At 43.9% G+C, this 18,789-nt stretch overlaps 1 protein-coding gene and 1 long non-coding RNA gene across 4 annotated transcripts in view; one reads left to right on the top strand and one right to left on the bottom strand.

The window, feature by feature from the left end:
* LOC128417884 (uncharacterized) overlaps positions 1-7,042 on the top strand; it is a 236,041-nt gene extending 228,999 nt beyond the window's left edge. For 2 of the 3 annotated variants that reach the window (XR_008331591.1, XR_008331592.1), the window contains exons 2-3: positions 6,668-6,781; positions 6,889-7,042. This is a non-coding gene — a long non-coding RNA (uncharacterized LOC128417884). The remainder of the gene's footprint in view (positions 1-6,667; positions 6,782-6,888) is intronic. The other variant, XR_008331590.1, reaches the window with a different exon arrangement.
* A 768-nt stretch (positions 7,043-7,810) lies between these two features.
* On the bottom strand, positions 7,811-10,161 carry LOC128418110 (tigger transposable element-derived protein 1-like). Its single transcript, XM_053397574.1, has 3 exons — positions 10,104-10,161; positions 9,060-9,937; positions 7,811-7,834 (listed from the first exon to the last, which is right to left on the bottom strand). The coding sequence occupies exons 2-3, from the start codon at positions 9,918-9,920 to the stop codon at positions 7,811-7,813; spliced, it is 885 nt and encodes a 294-aa protein (XP_053253549.1). The 5' UTR covers positions 9,921-9,937; positions 10,104-10,161.
* Positions 10,162-18,789: the final 8,628 nt, after the last annotated feature.

Here is an 18,789-nt window from a genome sequence, read left to right as displayed (position 1 = left end):
TCTGTCTGTTCCGGTGAAAGTTAGTTTAACTGCTGTGTGAGGACTTAACTGATGGCTGTGAGTCAGAATTCTCAGTATGCGAAAGCACCGAAGGTTTGCATGTTTCAGTTGGTGGTGCAGGCTTATGAAGAAGAAGAAGAAGAAGAGGAAGAAGAGGAAGAAGAAGAAGAAGAAGAAGAAGAAGAAGAAGAAGAAGAAGAAGAAGAAGAAGAAGAAGTTGTTGAAGTTATACCCCGCCCATCTGGCTGAGTTTCCCCAGCCACTCTGGGTGGCTCCCAATCAAGTATTAAAAACAATACAGCGTTAAATGTTAAAAGCTTCCCTGAACAGGGCTGCTTTCAGATGTCTTTTGAAGATAGGATAGCTACTTATTTCCTTCACATCTGAAGGGAGGGTGTTCCACAGGGTGGGCGCCACTACCGAGAAGGCCCTCTGTCTGGTTCCCTGTAACCTTAGAAGAAGATGACAATAACAGCAGAGGAAGAGGGTCAGAGAGAAAGAGTTGCTTAAGAGCTGACCATGGTGGCAGCAGCGGATCTTTTCTTCTCCTGCTCCACCTTCCTTTGTAAAAATGCTGTTTCTGGTGATATTCTCTCATTTCTTAAATAATAACAATTTCTGCATGATCCTGCCTGTAGTGGCAGTAATGGTCAGAGAAGAGCTCCTGCTGTCACTTCACCTCCACAACGCCGTGACAACCTAAGGAATTATACCACATGCCTACCAAGCATGCATTTCTGGGAAAATATGGAAGCCAGCATCTCTCTCTCTCTCTCTCTCTCTCTCTCTCTCTCTCTCTCTCTCCCCCTCCCTCCCTCCCTCCCTCCCTCCCTCCCTCTTTATGCTCAGAAGGAGACAGTCATACTCAGTGCTATTTTTCTAGAAAAAGAGGTGCCACAACTCACCAGGTGTGCCTCCCTTGTTCTCTTATAATGGTAGTGGTACCCAATTGAAAGATGCCAGAAGTGAGTTCCAGTGTATTCTGGCTGAAAAAAAGCCCTGGTCATATTACATTCTATTATTAACATTGAAGGCAAAAAAACAAACAAAAACCCAGCACCTTATTTCACCTATTACACCCCACCACCTCTGAAAAATAGCCAGAAAAAAGGTTCTCTTTGTCTTGCCACTCACAGTAGAGGTAGATATTTTTTGGTAAAATATTGGACACTGTCCCACCAGCCTCTGTCTGCCCCCCATTGCCTGCCTTCTTTCTTACACCAGTCTAGGGGTGACACTGCCTGTTCCAGGAGGTGGCAATGTCTGTCAGCACTGTGTCTAGGCAGAGGAGGAGGAATGGTGGACCACTTCCCCATTCTGCCCTTCCAGGGAGGAGAAAGAAAGGGTTACAAAGTGGCAGACCAATCTAAAACTTTCCCCCAATAGTAAAAGTTAATATACCCCTCAAATAAAACTATTCATCACCTATTATGGAAATCCATCTTGACAATGCTGAGATGCAGTCTGACTGTTAACTGTTTTTGGCTTTACCAAGACTTAAAGCATATCCTCTTTGTGACATCACACATGACATCAGAATGGCATGTTTGTATTCAACCTAGACTATCTCCATGCCAACAGGAATGGCCAGTAAACTTCTGCAACCAACTAACCATCACCCTGACTACCCAGTTGTTTCTATCTAGACTATTGGATGTTTATTTTTTGCTCTCATAATCAAAACCTGAAGAAGAGCTGTGTATAATCTGAAAACCTGCTGAGAACATCCTGACACACTGTCTTTGTGCTACCATGGTAGAACTCAGCAGGGAGGAGGAAGGGAGCAATATGAGAATTAGTTGGCTCCACCTCCTGATGGACTTTCTCAGGACTTTTTCCCCAAGCTGGAACTCACAGGAACTTAGTTTCAGCACCTCTCTGGTGGGTGCCATTGCCGTTATAAGAGTACAAGGGTGGGTTCCGGCACCTCTTTTTCTAGAAAAAATAGCCACCACTGATCAATCCCATAGGGTGGCAAAACAGAGGGACATTTTGGTTTTTCCTTTCTGAAGACATGCTGACAAATTAGCTAATATTGATTTGCACATCGATAAACACAGTTAGAATAGTAGTAGTAGTAGTAGTAGTAATAATAATAATAATAATAATAATATATTTGTATGCCGCCCATCTGGCTGCGTTTCCCCATCCACTCTTTCAACAAAGATTAAAAATACATTAAAATGTCACACATTAAAAGCTTCCCTAAACAGTGCTGCCTTCAGATGTCTTCTAAATGTCAGGTAGTTGTTTATCTCTTTGACATCTGATGCGAGGGCGTTCCACAGGGTGGGTGCTACTACTGAGAAGGCCCTCTGCCTGGTTCCCTGTAGCTTTGCTTCTCGCAGTGAGGGAACCGCCAGAAGGCCCTCGGCACTGGACCTCAGTGTCTGGGCAGAATGATTGGGGTGGAGATGCTCCTTCAGGTATACTGGGCCGAGGCCATTTAGGGCTTTAAAGGTCAGCACCAACACTCTGAATTGTGCTCAGAAACACAGGATCAAAACTGAGGATCTTAGTGTGGCTTCAGCCAAGACTTTTGAAGTTTTTCAAAGAGGTTTATTTTTTCTAGGGGACAGTGAGGTCGAAAAGGAACCATTAGCAGAAGTGGGAGTGGGGGAGATTTTGGACTGTTGTGAGTACTAATGTGTCCAAGGATGTCCTTCTCTAATGTCCTGGAAGGATAAGCATTTAGTGCAGTAGGGAAGTTCACACGATGCAGCCTTAACCTTAGCATTCAGATTGCTGACTAGGGTACCCTTTACTGACCACTCTGGAGGAAAATGCTGCCCGTTAAGTCCATAGGCTAAAAGCACTGATCTCCTTTGCAAAGGTCACTAACCATCTGCCTGCAGAAAATTAGTTTGCCCGCTGCCAGCCTGACCCTCATGTGAACTGCAGACCTGAAGATAAAAGGTGCCCTAGTCTATGAGAAAACCCCATGCCACTTGGGTCCCACAGTATATAAAATTTGTCTGCTTCCAACCTGTCATTTCTCACTTCCATCCCTTTATAGGTCATGCAAGGGAACTGAAAAACAGCCTGGTTGGGGTTTTTTTCCAAGTTAAGTAGAGGTTTTCAGGAAATGTTTCTCCCCTTAGGATTTCACAAGCAGAGGCTTCACATTTTGATAAATTAACAATGCTGAAACATTTAGGTTCTGTGGCCACATTCCAACATTCTGTATCCACGGAGTATAGAAAAGTGGTTACTAAAAAAATGTACCATTTGCAATGCAGTTCTCCTTTTAACTGCATGGTGTTTCCCCCCATGTTCTGAATATACGCTTGTAGCATACATGCAGTGAATGACACAGAAAGAAGATCTCCTACATACTACATATAGTTTTAGGTTTTCTTCTTCTTGGACTTCCACATAGCTGCCCACCCCAGCCAGTTTTAAAACAACCAAGCTGTCATATCTGCAATTTGAAGTTGCAGGACACCCCCCTCTTTATTTTTATTTTTTTTAAATCAAAATTTCAAAACGAAAACAATTTTCTGCACACACACACACTTGTTTACATTAATACCATAATATTTGGCTTCCAAAAATTTCCTTCCTTTTTCTGTATCTAATTGCATTTACCTAAATTATTACATTTCCATTTTTCTCCTTTGTCGTTATAAATTACAAGTGCTATGTCAACCCTGCTAACGTTTTTAATTGTTTACAGTGATCTTTGATGTACTCTATAAAGTTATGCCATTCTTTACTAAATTTATTGTCCTCTCGGTGCGTGATTTTCCCGGTCAGCTTCGCCATTTCTGCATAGTCCATCAATTTCATTATCCATTCTTCTTTTGATGGGGTTTTTCATAAGACCCTCTTTCACACAGCTGTCTTTGCGTGTTCAGACCCAGAGATCTCCCCCTCAATAAAAACACATTTGACTCAAATTTTAGTTGGGTTTTGGGCAGAATTTAGGCCACAACTTTATTGATTACAGAAAGTGAATGGTTGCATAGGCTCTGGTTCGACTAGCTCCCTGCACCCTTGCAGGTAGCGCTGATTCAGAGCTCTTTCATAGGTCAGCCAAGGGTGAACACCTGAGTTAGGTAGAAAGCCCAGGTACAGGCTATGTCCACTCCCCGGATGCTCCCCTGGACTCAGGCATGGGCACAACCCCCGCTTGGGAGTTGACCAAACCAAGTTGAGTCCCTGGATTCCTTTAACGGAATACCCTGCACATAGGGATGGCAAGACCATTCTCCCATCCCTATCACCTGAACCAGTGCCTATCCGCAACCTTACATGTTGTGAAGATTTGCTACGCGGCAGGCAAAACCCAAATGGCAACAGTCAATCAACCAAGTGGGTAAAATTCCTGCCGTGCCCCTGTCCCAATGACAGATGACACACGATGGCATAATAAGATCAAGCACACAGCCCTAAACATAGGGAGAGGTGGGCGGGTGTTTCGATGCACGAACCAAAAGAGGAAGCTCTGGGTCATGTGCATAGGTATTTATAGGTCCCTCAATCCGTTGAGACAGCACTCCATTGACCAGATTAAACCCAGCAACAAGGGACCTACTAGTTGGGTGTTGTGGCTGTCCAATATACCCACCCACAACAAGAAGGTCAGTCTTCAGGTCTCACCGCATCACGTGCCCTCTTTTAGGGAGGACACGCTTTATCGGCTCTGCAGATAAAAGCTGCTTCAGGAAGGCTGGCCCAAGACATTTTGCTACTTAGGACATTTTTGTTGCTCTTTCCCCATAAGTTAAGGTGCATAATTCTTAAAGCTGGTCAAGGTAGTTTGGTGGCTGAGGCCGAAAACCCAAGAAGCGCCCTCTGGTCCAACTGCTGCACCCCCTTTTCAAAGTTTACACTGACTCAAGAAAGCCAGCGTGGTGTAGTGGTTAAGAGCGATGGACTCATAATCTGGTGAACCGGGTTCACTTCCCTGCTCCTCCACATGCAGCTGCTGGGTGACCTTGAACTAGTCACACTTCTCTGAAGTCTCTCAGCCTCACTCACCTCACAGAGTGTTTGTTGTGGGGGAGGAAGGGAAAGGAGATTGTTAACCGCTTTGAGACTCCTTAAGGGGAGTGAAAGGTGGGATATCAAGTCCAAACTCTTCTTCTTCTTCTTCTTCTTCTTCTTCTTCTTCTTCTTCTTCTTCTTCAACGACTGGGATGGGCTCAGCTGGCTGGGTCCAGCCTGAGACAGGTGAGGGAAATAACACTAGTGTATCTCTGAATGATCTGAGGGTGGGGAATTTTGGCAACATAGCCCACCCATGCCAGAAACCTCCCTACTCAGCCAGAGATCTGCTGGATCCCAAACCCACTCAGCCCAGAGGATCTTACTGCAGGATTTCTCCCTGTGTTCAGTGGGCTCTTTCATTCTCCCCATCCCACCCCACCTTTCCTAATTGAAAACTGTGGGGATGATTAGGGAGGTAGGAGAGGATATATTATTTAATCATATCCTTCCTAACTTGTGCTAGCAAGTTCCATATCCTAGCAGAGTTCCAAACATCCCCCTTTTTAAATTACACAGCAGTTAGTTTGTTGCTGGCTCGTCTGAGCCTCACTACTTAAGATTCCTGGTAAGATGCCTTCTAATCCCTCTTAAAAAGAATAGACATGAGAATCTGATTAAACTTAATATAAAATAAGTTTACTCACAGATTCATTCAGGTTCACAGATAGATCCCTGAAGGCAGGCTTAGGTTACATATCTATATATCTACATGAACTGCCCCATAAGGGAAATAGTCTCAAGTGACTGCGACTCAGCAGTCACTTCTCCTAACTCTTAGGAACACAAAATGGAGAATACACACTGATTAGAACATGGAGGCCATGTGCTCCTCCATGCTAGTACAACAGACCACACCCTCTTCAAGTCACATGTAGTGGAAGTCTTTCCCAGCTCAGGAGGAAACAGGAAGTCTTCCCCTGAGTGGTACAAAATATCCCCTAACATGTCCATTGTAGGAATGTTGTACTTGGCTGCAGCTTTAAATCCCACAAAAATATACTATTCCATACCTCTTGGAAGCTCAGATCATTGTCAGGCTGTTTCAAAAGGTTCCCCCACTTCCTCACTTTTGATTTTCATTTATAAACTTGCTCTGTGAGTATGCAGAAGCCACTACCTTATTTTTTTTTGGGGGGGGGCGTGGAATCCTGCCAGTGTGGTGTAGTGGTTAAGAGCGGCAGACTTGTAATCTGGGGAACCGGGTTCGCATCTCCACTCCTCCACATGCAGCTGCTGGGTGACCTTGGGCTAGTCACACTTCTTTGAAAGTCTCTCAGCCCCACTCATCTCACAGAGTGTTTGTTGTGGGGGAGGAAGGGAAAGGAGAATGTTAGCCGCTTGGAGACTCCTTCAGGTAGTGATAAAGCAGGATATCAAATCCAAACTCTTCTTCTTCTCTTGTGAGGTGATAGACCCTATTAGAGGGAATTGCCAACAATGGAATAAACTCTCATGAGAGGTGGTGGACTCTCCCTCATTGGAGGTTTTCAAGCAAATGTTGAGTGGTCATCTGCCACAGATGCTTCAGTTGAGATTCCTGCATTACATGGGGTTGGACTAGATGACCCTCAGGATTCCTTCCAACTCTACAATTCTACCATTCTAATTAAACTCTCAAAATTCTTGACACAGCGTACAGTGCTAAGATCTCTCTCTTTCTCTTTGCCTCTCACAGGTGCTTAATAAGCATTGATGGAATCCCAGTGAGGGACTAAAATTCAGCCCATTATTATAGTTCTTGGCCTGCTGTTCTTATGTGTTCATTAAGACTTCCCTGGGATTTGTATAGGTAATTTCAGTATTTTCTTTCTTCCCAAGATAAAGAAAGAAATGTTTCTAGTCAGTTTGGAAATTCATGCGAGATTGTCAGCTTTATTAATATGTATTCACTTCCAGGGCTGCCATCTCTTCGCCTTCACTCATATTGCAAGTCAACCACTGGAAACAGATTTTAGATTGCTCTCACAGGGACTGGATGAGAAATAAAGGAAGTCTGCTGCTGTGGAATGTTCCTGCACCAAGTGGCAATAAAAGAAGGAGAAGAAGAAGAAGAAGAAGAAGAAGAAGAAGAAGAAGAAGAAGAGTTTGCTTCTCTTCCTTAAGAAATTAATATTCCATGAGCCCATACATTCAACTGTTAAAGTCGACTGAATTTATTTATGTTGTTTCTCACATTGACCAATATGCAATCCTAGTCATATTCAGAGTAGACTAACTTTGATCCACTAATAAATTTCAGTGGATCTACTCTGAGTAAAATTTAGTTGGCTACAAACCAGGATTTTCAGAGGATGGGGTGTGTGAGAGAGAATCTAAACCAGGGGTTGTCAACCTGGTCCCTACAACCCACTAGGGGGCATGTCAGGATTCTAGGTGGGCGGTAGGGTGTTCTACGGCACAAGCTGAATCATCCTTCCATTGAGCACTGGTGAGTGGTAGGGAAATTTTACCATCAAGAAAGATGCATTAGTGGGCGGTAGGTATAAAAGGGTTGACTACTCTTGATCTAAACAAACAAGAGAGACTGTGTCTCATGTTTTGTAAGAACTAAGAACTAGATTCCTCAGGCTGGATTTTGGATTTTCTTAAAACAACTTTAAAATCAGATGGCAATCTTCCAAATCATAGCCAAAATTTGGAATTTGTGGGAAGTTCTGTTTCAGTGCCACAACTAAAATGAAAACTCCTGCAACTCAGCCCCAGACAGGCAGCACATATACCATACATTTCAAGCACATTTGCTTACCCCAAAGAATCTCGGAAATTGTAGTTTACCCCTCACAGAGCTATAATTCCCAGCGCCCTTAACAAACTATAGTTAAGTCAGCCCACTATAGTTAGTCTGGCACAACATACAAGGAACATCAAGCGTTTCACCAAGAAGTGGGAAGGGAGCTTCATAGGCTATGGTGGTAAAGAAGCTAGGATGATAAAACAGTGGTGCCTCGCAAGACGAAATTAATTCATTCTGCGAGTTTTTCGTCTAGCGAATTTTTTGTCTTGCGAAGCACAAAATCCCATAGGAATGCATTGAAATTCAATTAATGCGTTCCTATGGTCAAAAAAAGTCCAAACAAAGCCAAATTTGGTACAACAAGAGTTTATTAAGTGCTCTTTAAAGTCACACATACTGTAAAGAGCATTTCAAAAATTGAAGGAACAATAAATTAAGTTTCTAAACATGACAGAAAAACATTTAAAAATCAACAAAGTGTACAGTACATTTTCTAAGACTCTGGGGGACAACTCGAAGAAGGTTCCTCTTCCACTCTTTGCTTCTTGCTGAAGAACCTGTCCATGGTCTGCTGCTTCATCCGCCTTTTCAGCACCTCCCTGAAAGGCGACATGACCCTCGTATCAAAAGTGTTCACAAGGTCATGTGCCAGGTCCTTGTCAGGGTGGTGCCACTGTACAAAAGCCTGCACATCCTTCCACTTCAGGCAAATGTCCCTCAGTTCTTTGGAGGACAGCCGTTCCTCAGTTGCTTCCTCCTCTTCCAGCGAGGCCTGCTCCTGCGCAGCCTCTGCCTGCAGTTCGACCAGCTCCTGGGTGGTCAGCTCGTGGTCGTGCTCCTCCACCAGCTCGCTGATGTCCTCCTCTGTGACCTCCAGGCCCATGGTCCTCCCCAAGGAAACAATGTCCTGCACCACTGTTGACTCTGGTGCATCAGAGTCACTTGGTGCCACACAGTCCAGCCACAGGCTGCGCCAAGCGCAATTCAAATTTCTCTGGCTGATCCCGTTCCAGGCCGTGGTGATCACCTTCAAGCAGGTGACGATGTCGAAGTGGTCCTTCCAGAATTCCCGCAGGGTGATGGTGGTGCAATCAGTCACCTCGAAGCATCGCCTGAAAAGCTCCTTGGTGTAGAGTTTTTTGAAATTGGCGATGAGCTGCTGATCCATCGGCTGGAGCAGTGGCATGGTGTTAGGCGGCAGGAACATGATGCTGATGAAGCTGAACTCCTCCAACAAGTCCTCCTCAAGGCCTTTAGGATGAGCAGGAGCATTGTCCATCAGAAGCAAAGCTTTCAGCGGCAGGTCGTTGTCCAACAGGTACTGTTTGACAGCAGGGCCAAAAGCAAGATTGACCCGGTCCACAAACAGCACACGTGTGACCCAAGCCTTACTGTTGGATCGCCACATGACACTCAGCTGCTCCTTGTCGACCTTGTGTTTCTTGAAGGCCCGTGGGTTCTCCGAGTGGTACACCAGCAGGGGCTTGATCTTCAGGTCGCCGCTTGCATTGGCACAGAAGAGCAGGGTCAGACGGTCCTTCATGGGCTTGTGGCCAGGCAACTTGGCCTCCTCCTGTGTGATGAAAGTCCTTTTGGGCATCCTCTTCCAAAACAGCCCGGTCTCGTCGCAGTTGAAGACCTGCTGTGGAACGTAGCCCTCTGTCTTCACAACCTCCAGGAACTCCGCTGCAAAGTTTTCAGCCGCAGGAACATCAGAACTGGCAGCCTCTCCATGCCTGACCACGCTGTGGATTCCAGATCTTGTCTTGAACCAGTCAAACCAGCCTCTGCTTGCCTTGAAGACTTCTGGCTCGCCTGAGGTTCCTGTCTGTTCCCGGACAAGGTCTGCGTGCAAGGCCTTGGCCTTCTCACAAATGACGGCCTCAGTCACTGTGTCCCCTGCACGCTGCTTCTCTTCTAACCAGATGAGCAGCAACTTCTCCACCTCCTCCAGAACAGCTGGGCGGTTCTTCACGATCCTGGTGACTCCCTTGGCTGCATCAGTCGCAAGGATCTTCTCCCTCATCTTCAGGATGGTCCCGATGGTCGATGGATTCCTCCCATACTCCCTGGCGAGGTCTGTCACACGCATTCCACCGTCGTGCTTCCGGATGATCTCCTTCTTCATTTCCAGCGCAACCTTCTCCTTCTTCCTCTCGCCGGCCTCTGCAGCAGCAGTCTTCTTGGGTCCCATGGCAGCACAGCTCCTACCTTCGCAACCCCCCCCCAAAAAAAATCAGTCTTCACATCCAAAAAATTCAAAAGCACCCAGCCACCCACCACACAGAAATTCAAACCCAGAACCAAGTCCTTGAATTCCAAACACCCCAACCCAAAATCCAAAACCCCCCAAACAAGTTTTAAAAGTTTAACTTACCAAATGGCTGCAAAAGAAGTTTTGGAAAAGCTTCAAAAATCACCAAAGTCTTCAAAAACCTCAACTATTCCCCCAGCCACCCACCACACAAAAATTGCAAACCCCTCCCCAACTGTTGCAAACCCCTCCCCAAATGTTCCCCCAGCCCCTCCCCAACTCTTGCAAACCCCTCCCCAACTGTTCCCCCAGCCACCCACCACACAGAAATTCAAACCCAGAATTTTTTTTTTAAAAAAACAGCAGAGTGGCACAATGGTCACAGAAAATCATAAAAATGCAGAAAAAAACCACACAAGCTTCCAGATTCTTGCAAACCCCTCCTAAACTGTTCCCCCAGCCACCCACCACACAGAAATTCAAACCCAGAATTTTTTTTAAAAAAACAGCAGAGTGGCCCAATGGTCACAAAAAATCATAAAAATGCAGAAAAAAACCACACAAGCTTCCAGATTCTTGCAAACCCCTCCCCAACACCAAGTCCTTGAATTCCAAACACCCCAACCCAAAATCCAAAAACCCCCAAAAAAGTTTTAAAAGTTTAACTTACCAAATGGCTGCAAAAGAAGTTTTGGAAAAGCTTCAAAAATCACCAAAGTCTTCAAAAACCTCAAAAAAGGCTACCACACCGCGTGCTATGAGTTGCTCCTCAAAGTCAAGTCGCAACTGCACCTCTTCAAGCAATGCACCCTGGGTATTAACGGTTTTACGAAAAAGGAAACAAACTTGCAAGACGTTTTCGTCTTGCGAAGCAAGCCCATAGGGAAATTCGTCTTGCGAAGCACCTCAAAAAACGAAAAACTCTTTCGTCTAGCGAGTTTTTTGTCTTACGAGGCATTCATCTTGCGAGGTACCACTGTATCTAATTGGTTCATGATGGACACCAACACTGATTGCACTTTAAATACTTACAAGCAGATACTTTGTGTAGCTTCTGTTCCTGCCAAGCTTTTTCTTTCAGGCTTGCTGTGCCATAGTGACAGTCTTGAGGAGTGCTTGAACCATGGCCAGGAAGTCTATCTTTAGGTTCATGTCCTATGTAGGAAACATAATCCTGTAGACACAACAACTAATACTTATGCAAGGCCAAATATTCCAAAGAGGTGGTTTGCAGCGAGCCCTGATCTGAGAAACTGAAGCATGACAATTAGGGATTTAGGAACATAAGAGCAGTCCTGCTAGATTGGACTAGATTGGGCCCATCAAGTCCACCCTCCTGTTCCCAGCCAGCAACCTGTTGGAAGCCCACATGTAGTAGGAGTCAGTCCATATGCCCCAGGCCTGCTAAAGAAGAAAACTATGGTCAGATCAACCAGGCCAGCAAAGAAGCCTCTTAAAATATAGACTTAGGGGGCAAGGCTGAATGAGATGAGCAGCTTAGGATGCAGCAAAACTTCATTTCAGCCAGCATTAAGTCCTCAAACCCAGCTCAACTGAAGATACACCAGCATAACTTGCTCATTCCAGCTCAGCTGGATGAGATGAGGCTAGCGTAAGCCCCACAAAAGAGGCATTATGAAGGCAAGACTTGAGGGATGGGGGCTTAGGCTGGCTCAGTCACGTGACCTGGCAACCCGGAGTAGACTACTATTTTAAAAACTCATTTCCCCTCTGCCAGGAAGGAGTTGCAGCCCAACAACATATTGAGAGCCAAAAGTTACCCACTCCTATTTTAAGGAGAAGAAGGTTACCCAAGAGCACGAGAGATACGGGCAACTTTTACTGATACCAAGGCATATAGCTAGGGCTGCTGCCATATTTGTTTGAAACCTGGACAATGTGTCATCTGGTGTTGCCACTCCTATGTTGGCGGACCTCTTTCAGCTTACCTGGGATCTGTCCTTTTATGGTCTGGTGCTGGTTTTCCTGCTGCATTCACTTATTTTATGCTAATATCTTTTACTTTGCATATTGTTGAAGCAGCAGCAGTAGTAAGTATATAGCTAATGCTTTTCTAGGCTGCATCAACAGATGTATAGTGTCCAGATCAAGGGAAGTAATAGTACCTATTCTGCCTTGATCAGACCACACTTGGAATACATTGTCCAATTCTGGGCACTACAATTTAAGAAGGGTGTTGACAAGCTGGAATATGTGCAGATGAGGGTGGCCAAGATGATTAAGGGTCTGTGATTAAGGTAAACTAAGCCTTACAAGGATTGCTTGAAAGAGCTGGGTAAGTTTAGTTTGGAACAGAGAAGACCAAGAGGTGATATGATAGCCATCTTCAAATATCTCAAGGACTGTCACGTGGAAGAGGGAACATGCTTGTTTTCTCCTGGAGAGGTAGGACTTGAACCAATGGCTTCAAGTTAGAAAAAACTTTCTGACACTAAGAGCTGTTTGGCAGTGGAGCAGACTCCCACGAGAGGTGGTGGACTCTAAGATTCTATGATTCTATATTTCATTTAATGTTTAATTTAATGGATTCTCTACTGTCTTTTGGAATATGTGCCTTCCTAACCCAGGTTTTAGGGGTACATGAAGTTCAACTATTTTCTAAGCCTTTTAACTTTCTATACATTTATCTCCAAGATGTGTGTGCTGTTGAAAATAGGAGACCAATGTTTAGAGCACAGTTTTGGGGAGCAATATGATGTGGCTAGCATGCTGAGTCAGATAATCACACCAGCTTCAAAACAACATTTCCTTGAATCTGATGTACCTTTTGCAAGCTTGTTTACGGCACATTTCCCCATAACTTGAACCGTAGAGTTACAGAGTTAGACGCATCCTTAAAAGGCATACTGTCCAAATCCTTGCTCGATGCAAGATCTGTAATGTAGGATTCCTGACAGATGGCCATCCAGCCTCAGCTTAAATGCCTCCAATTTCTTCCAACTTCAATTTCTTCTGATGTTTTTGAAGGGTATAATTGCAGGAGGGGGGATTCAAGGCACTCTAATGTCCTCACACCACAGGAGCACAGAACAGCCTTTCCCCCTATTTGAAACAATAGGTTCGGCAAGGGAAGCCGTGGCAAGAAGACAGTGCGAAGCTATGAATAGAATAGAGATTAGCTGGGATGAGTCATTAATGAGGGATGTAACTCTCGCATTCAGATCCTGACAGGGGAAAAGGAAAGGCAAAAATGAAACCTGTTTGTTTCATTATTGAACAAAAGACATGCATATATACATGAAAATATAGAGAAATGGCTCTTCAGATAATGCACTTGGTAAATTCAATGACTTACGCTGCTTTCTGTTTTTGGATTAAAGAGAAAAAAGAGAGTGATTCCATGTGTCTGTGCGCGTGCATGTGCCTGCATGCGTGTTTTTTAAGAGCCACTTAGAAGTACTTTATAACCCTTCTGCAATGAATTTAAGTATTTTGGGAAACGATGGCAGTAGATTTAATGATAAGGCCTGCTGTGCTTATCCACAACCATAATCCTAATGAGTGGGCTTAGGTCATTAGGCACACACATCCTTGCTTTCCTTTTCATGAAGCGCCATGGGACCATCTTCATTCCATTCACATCCTTAAATTATAGTCTTGCCTGCCTCCCCTCCCCCGCCCTTTTTCAGTTAGGCTTCACAGCATAGCTTGCCATCCCTGTGCTCTGAATTTCCAGACCTTCCAGGTGTCCCTATTTCCCAGGAATAGTCCTAGATTTACAGAAACCATCCTGGTTTCTGATTTAATCCCAGAATGCCCCGCTTTTCCTTAGGAAGTCCCTATTTTTGTCAGAGAAATGTTGGAGGGTATGGAGTTAAGAGACCCCCGAGCCAAGGAGATAAGTAACTATACAACCTTTAGAAGACATCTGAAGGCAGCCTTGTATAGGGAAGTTTGTAAATGTGTAATGTTTTATTATGTTGTTGTTTTTTATATGTTGGAAGCTGTCCAAAGTGGCTGGGGCAACCTAGTCAGATGGGTGGGGTATAAATACTAAACTGAAGATGATGATGATGATGATGATGATGATGATGATGATGGAATCATCCCTATTTTCATTGGAGAAATGTTGGAGGGTATGAATTTCTTTTTATCTGTTAGGGTAGAACTAGCTGTCGAGGCAAATGCATGGTTACTACTGGAAATGGCAACCACACCCCTCCTTCGCCTTTAACATCTATTAAACTTGACTCTTGTTTGTACCTCCATATTGTTCAGGGTGTTTCATATTGTCCACACCTGTTGTGATGTTTCTTTGATCTGATTCCTCTTTTTTAGGCGATGAGGACTCACAGAATCAGAAGGGTTATTGTAGGCTGAACAGGCCCCAGAAGCACATCCACAAAATGAGCCCACAGTTGCAGTGTGCCTGCAGCCCAAACCTGTCACATGATTGTTCCTGGCTCCAAGGACCACATCACAAAAGCTGCAGTACAGCCAGCGTCTGCCCTGCTCCCTCAGGGTAAAAGACTGCTAAAGTGGGCCTGGCCCCTGTAACTTGAAGAGGCCGTAAAGGTTGAGTTAACAAGTGAGACAGAAATGCTGCCCCTATCTAAGGCCCAGTCTACGGTTGGTTGTGGCTGAAGCAACATCAGAGTGTGCTTTTCTCATTGCAGTCAGTCAGAGCCCTCCACAAAGCCTGGTTTCTTGTGAGGTCATTGCTTGCATCACAATGACGTCACTGGTATCATCATAATACCAGAGGCAGAAGAGAGGGTGCTAGAAGAGAGAATGTCATGACACTAATGTGTTCTGCTGTGTAATGTTTCGGAGGAAATGAAAGAAATATATGAACCCAGAAGCTGAAGACCTGAAGTCTAACATAGGGTGCCTTCAGGTTGATATGGGTGATTTAGCAGCACCCAGTCACTGCAAGCAGAATAACAACTGCTTCCAAACCTCTGAAATCTGAATGGCATCCTGTACTTGAGAAGGAAAACCTTCCTTTCCCCAGCTGTGTGTGTGTGTGTTGGACAATGTTCATCAGAAATATAGGACAGAGAGCAAAATGGTTAAACATTCCCTCGTCCCTTGCAGTAGTCCCAATGGTGATTGCTCCTCAGTAGGAAGTTGTGGGTGGCGAGGTTAAAGTGGTAGAGTTAATTTTTAAAGGCAAAGAGAAGGAAATGGCTAGAGCAAGCTACATAGATGGTCTTCACCAGAGGAGATGGCACAGATATTTTATTGTGTCTTTAAAGTCAGATTTTTTTCTGAGCCGGCGACCAGAAGCTGAAGTGGAGTAGCTTAAAAAGAGGATGTTTATCTCATTACATCATACAGATGCCACATAATGAATGGAATATGGTCATCCCATAATATAATGTAGCCCTTTAAGCTACAATGTGTTCAGTCCTCAGAGTCCTCTTTAGACATTACTCTTTTGCCTGAAGTTCTTAAAGAAATATAAAAGGAACAAAATGATATCCATCTACAAATAAAGTAAGTATCCTAAACTCGTTGTCACCTACAGCTTTCCACAGTAGAGTATCCTCACAGGCAAACAAAAGGCAAAATGGGTTTGGTGTCAGTCAGTAATTGTACAAGTGTCAAAACAATTTCCAACTTGTACAGGGATCTTCGTGCTTGGGAGGGGTGGGAGATGTTTCACACCAGGTTCATCTCAGAGTCTGACATTTTCAAAGGTCATAATGCTCCTTAGCACCAGTCAATTACTGAGCAAAGGGTACCACTGACAGTTTTACCACCATGGTTAAATTAGCCACAAGATTTGCTGAGACAGTCAGTTTTGTCTTTCATGGCAAACGTTCCTTGAGATAATTATAGAAGGCTTCCAGTCCACCATATTTCCCAGCAATCATCATAATGCTGCCATAATTCTGTTTTGGGTTTCCTTTGATATATATGGGGGGGGGGGACTCAACGGCTGCATTTCTAGGTAGTCACTGTGGATTAGAATGGGAGAGTAGAGGCAGTGTTCCATATTAAGCAAACATCCACCATTTCCCATAATTTATTACAATTTCTGCAACTGCTGGGATGGGCAAGCAGCTATGCAGGGTACAAATTGCTGTCCTCCCTCCACAACTGCCAACATGTCTTAGGATGGCAACCAACTGATAATCCATTTGCACTATTCATTTAAAGCAGAATCAACACTTTAAACCACCCTGGCTTCCTCCAAAGAATCTTGGGAAGTGTAGTTTGTTAAGCATGCTGAGACTTGTTAAGAGACCCCTATGTGGCGCTGTGGATTAAACCACAGAGCCTAGGACTTGCCGATCAGAAGGTCGGCAGTTCGAATCCCCGCAACGGAGTGAGCGCCCATTGCTCGGTCCCTGCTCCTGCCAACCTAGCAGTTCAAAAACACCTCAAAGTGCAAGTAGATAAATAGGTACCGCTCCGGCGGGAAGGTAAACGGCGTTTCCGTGCGCTGCTCTGGTTCGCCAGAAGTGGCTTAGTCATGCTGGCCACATGACCCGGAAGCTGTATGCCGGCTCCCTTGGCCAATAAAGCAAGATGAGTGCCGCAACCCCAGAGTCGGTCACAATTTGACCTAATGGTCAGGGGTCCCTTTACCTTTACCTTATACTTCTCAAAGACCTACATTTTCCAGATTGTTTTAACAATAAATCCCTCTTCCCGTGAAACTCTGGGAGCTGTAACTCTTTGAGGAGAATTGAAGGTGTGTGTATAAGAATATAAACCAATGTGCTCTCCTGAAACCAGCACTGGGAGTATTGCAGCACCTTGATTCAAATAGTCCACAATATTCAAAATTTTTAGAATAATTTAAGTTGTGTCTTGAAATAATTTGTTTGAACTGGGTCCACTCCAAATTTGGGAGGGGAGTTCACTAGCAGGGTCATCCTAAAAAGTATTTCTTTTAGAAAGAGAAGAAAGCAGAGAGCAGATTTTAAAATGTTGTCCAATTCGTGGTGTAGGCCGCTTGTGGAAAAGACATTATCAGTTGACAAGTACAGGTCATTGTTTGGATTATTTTTCACACATACAGAAAGACATATCTAGTAAAGGTGAGCCTCATGAAAGTCCTGAAATGAAACATAGAAATGTCTTCTTTGTACTTATCTCTGTCTCACTATGAGATACTCAGAACAATTGTTATCACCTTTACCATCTTGATTATTTTGAGCTGTAGAGTTGACCTACATTGAGTCAAGATTCCCTGAGCAGAATTCAGTCCACCAACCATGTATGTTGGTCCACCACACACCAACAAACTTCCTGTTTCTACCTGCCTGATTGTGATCAGTAAAATGATGGGTTGTGAAGCAGCTAGCAAGTCACAATATAAGAGAAGTTGGTCATCTTCAGTTTGGTGAGACAGACATTGTGCAACCATGGTCTGAGCTAGATGAATATTGGAGTTGATTCTGTTTTTCCTTAACTGCATTCGTTGTTCCACATTCATCAAAACCGTGCAATCTAAAACTTGTTCCAAAGAATTCGAACTTTCAAAACTCATTTACGGGCGGGAGGAAATTATATACTCGACACCTTCCTTGTGGCTGGAGTAAGTGAGAAATCTGTCAAAATTGACTGACATCAAACAGAACTCACTCTTCGTTTAAGTCTTTGGCTTATCAATCACTAGCAAAACACACATACTGTGTTAACATAGATTATAATTGCTTCTTTACCAAATGCTACACCAGATTTTTCATTACGTAAAGTAGATGTGTTATTATGATGTGCCATCCTTCCAAATGTAATGACACCTTGTCTTCTTTTTTTAAAAAAAGGCATAGAAAAAGATAATGAACACAATGTAGTATTTGTCTAAGCAATGGAGGCTGTTTTTGCTTATGAAAATGCAGTTATTGGTGTGAAGTCTCATGCTCACCTCTATTGCCTGAGTATAGTGAACACATATAGTGGAAAAAGTTGTTGAAACCACTTGAAAAATGTCAGTTTTTTTTTATTTTTGTTTTTCATTTATCTATATACCTTTCGGTGATATACTTTAAATGTTTTACATAAGGACAAATGTTTAGAAGAGAGGAGGCTGAGAGGAGATATGATAGCCATCTTCAAATATCAAGAGTACTGTCACTTGGAAGATAAAGCAAGCTTGTTTGCTACTGCTCTGTATGATAAGACCTGAACCATGGATTCAAGTTACAAGAAAGGAGATTCCAACTGAACATCAGGAAGAACTTTCTGACACTAAGAGCTGTTAGACAGTGGAATGGTCTCCCTCAGCAGGTTGTGGATTCTTCTTCATTGGCGTATTTTAAGCAGAGGTTGGGTGGCCATGTGTCATGGATGCTTTAGTTGAGATTCCTGCACAGCAGAGAGTTGGAGCAGATGACTTTTGGGGTACTTTTCAACTCTATGATTCCATGAATCTCCACTTTTTTGCCACAGGAAACTTAAATGTTTGAATTTTATGAGAAAATTGGAAGTGGTTTTTTTTCCCCCTTTGGCAAAACCTTTAATCGGGAGAAATTAAAGACATTGTTAAGTTTTCTGGCTGTGTTTAGAAGACAAAAGCAATCTGACAACAGCATTTCCAAGACCAGATGGAAGAACAGCTCTTCAAGAAAAGCAGTGTGAGCAGTGTTATTTTTCTAGGAAAAGTGGTGCCGGATCTCACCATGAACTTCTCCTTGGTTTTCTTAGAATGGCAATGACACCCACCTGAGAGGTGCCAGAGCCAAGCTCTGATGAGCTCCAGCTGAGTGTGGGGATTGCCATCTTACCTGCTTGCAGGTCCCAATTGCCTTCAAAGCTCCAGTGCATTTATACTCCAGTGGCAGGAGTAAAAATAAGAAAGTTATGGATGTGCCTACTAATGAGGATAACCATA

The sequence above is a fragment of the Podarcis raffonei genome, chromosome 7 (genome assembly GCF_027172205.1).
Source record: "Podarcis raffonei isolate rPodRaf1 chromosome 7, rPodRaf1.pri, whole genome shotgun sequence".
NCBI classification, from domain to species: domain Eukaryota; kingdom Metazoa; phylum Chordata; class Lepidosauria; order Squamata; family Lacertidae; genus Podarcis; species Podarcis raffonei.
The sequence above is the reverse complement of the archived record's forward strand: the minus strand, read 5'-3'. Positions and strand labels throughout refer to the sequence as shown.